General features: G+C 66.4%; 1 protein-coding gene across 1 annotated transcript in view; it reads left to right on the top strand.

Annotated features, from left to right (window-relative positions):
* NUMA1 (nuclear mitotic apparatus protein 1) overlaps nucleotides 1-1,595 on the top strand; it is a gene marked incomplete at its 3' end in the record, with an annotated part of 17,933 nt that overhangs the window by 14,501 nt on the left and 1,837 nt on the right. Inside the window, exons 17-21 of the mRNA XM_009885386.1 lie at nucleotides 178-274; nucleotides 420-521; nucleotides 621-839; nucleotides 938-1,095; nucleotides 1,230-1,473. Of these exons, the coding sequence (XP_009883688.1) occupies nucleotides 178-274; nucleotides 420-521; nucleotides 621-839; nucleotides 938-1,095; nucleotides 1,230-1,473 (820 nt within the window). The remainder of the gene's footprint in view (nucleotides 1-177; nucleotides 275-419; nucleotides 522-620; nucleotides 840-937; nucleotides 1,096-1,229; nucleotides 1,474-1,595) is intronic.

Genomic DNA, 1,595 nt, shown 5'->3' with positions numbered 1-1,595 from the left:
CTGCCTCGACCCTGCTAACCCAAGTGCCCGCTGCGCCGGGAGCTTCTTTGGTGGTGGGCACTGCTGAGCAGCGCCCCAGGGCAGGAAACCTCCTCCTGGTCCTGCCCCTGGAGGTGGCTGGAGGGGAGGGATGTGCTCCCCCGTGGGAGGGCTGTGATGGGAGTCTCGTGCCCGGAGCCGGGCTAACCGAGCCGTGCTCTTCCAGGTGGAGGAGCTGAATAAAAAGCTGACCCAGCACGAGAAGGCCACGCGAACGCAGCAGCAGAGGGTTAAGGTAAACAGGGGCCCAAAAACCTGGGACCTGAGCTGGGCCCAGCCCCGAAGCCGTGGGTGGCCGCCCCCCGAGGGACACAGGGGACTCGGTTAGGCAGGGCCGGGGGTGCAGGGTGCCTCTGACCCCGTCTCGTCCCTGCCCGCAGGTGCTGGAAGGAGAGCTGCAGGCAGAGGCCCAGGAGAAGGGGGCAGAGCTGCAGGCGCAGCTCGCCCAGAAGGAGCAGGCGGCCGAGCACTACAAAGGACAGGTACGTGGGGGACTGGTGCGGCCACGTCATCCCCGTACCCTTCCCCCGGCAGCGCCCCGTAGGGAAGCTTGACAGGTTTTTTTCTCCTTGACATCCTAGATGGAGAAGGCAAAAACTCATTACGACGCAAAGAAGCAGCAGAACCAGGACCTGGCGGAGAAGCTGAAGGCTATGGAGCACCTGCAGAAGGAGAACGCGGAGCTCCGGACCGAGTCGGAGAGGTTGGCCAAGGAGCTGCAGCAGAGCGTCCTGCAGGCCAAGGAGTCAGAGCTGAGCTGCAGGAACCTCACCAGTCAGGTCCGCAGCCTGGAGGCTCAGGTGGGCACCGCACGGCAGGGCTTCGCCCCCCTCCTCCTCCTCCTCATCTCCGTTGCCGGCTCGCTTGGAGGATCCATCCCTCCCTGCTTCCCATCCAGGTGGAGTTTGCCAATCAGCAGCTCCGGGATCTCGGCAAGTTCCAAGTGGCGACAGACACGCTGAAGAGCCGGGAGACTTTCCGCCAGAACCCCGCCGATCTCAGCGCCGACAGCCTGGACCTCAGCCTCGACGAAGCGCAACCGCTCAACTCCACCAGGTACCGGCGTGGCACACAGCTCGGCAAAGCCCGTCCTGCTGCCGGCATTGCGAAAAACCGGCGTCCCCGCTCCCCGCTGTTCCCCGCTGGCCTGGTAAGCCCGTCAGCGCTGCCCTCCTGCCCTGTCTCTGCAGGAAGGCTGGCCGCTCGCAGTCGGAGGCCTCGGCGGTGCCGCCGGGCAGCGAAGAGTCGTTGGCATCGCAGCGGCTGCCCCGCAAGGTGGAATCCCTGGAGAGCCTCTACTTCACCCCCATCCCCAGCCGCACGCGGTCCCAGCTGGAGAGCAGCGCCGGCTCTCTGGGCGACCTCTCGCTCGACTCCGGCTGCAAGACCCGCTCGGGCCGGCGCCGTACCACCATCAACATCACCATGACGAAAGTGAGTCGCCCCGGGTGTGGGGCAGGGAGGGATCCGTGGGGCAGGGAGGGATCCGTGGGGCAGGATCTCTGCGCTGAGGATGGGGGCGTCTGGTTTGCTGTGCCCCACAGCCCGGCGGCTCT

The sequence above is a fragment of the Charadrius vociferus genome, unplaced genomic scaffold (assembly GCF_000708025.1).
Source record: "Charadrius vociferus isolate BGI_N301 unplaced genomic scaffold, ASM70802v2 scaffold2875, whole genome shotgun sequence".
NCBI classification, from domain to species: Eukaryota; Metazoa; Chordata; class Aves; order Charadriiformes; family Charadriidae; genus Charadrius; species Charadrius vociferus.
The sequence above is the reverse complement of the archived record's forward strand: the minus strand, read 5'-3'. Positions and strand labels throughout refer to the sequence as shown.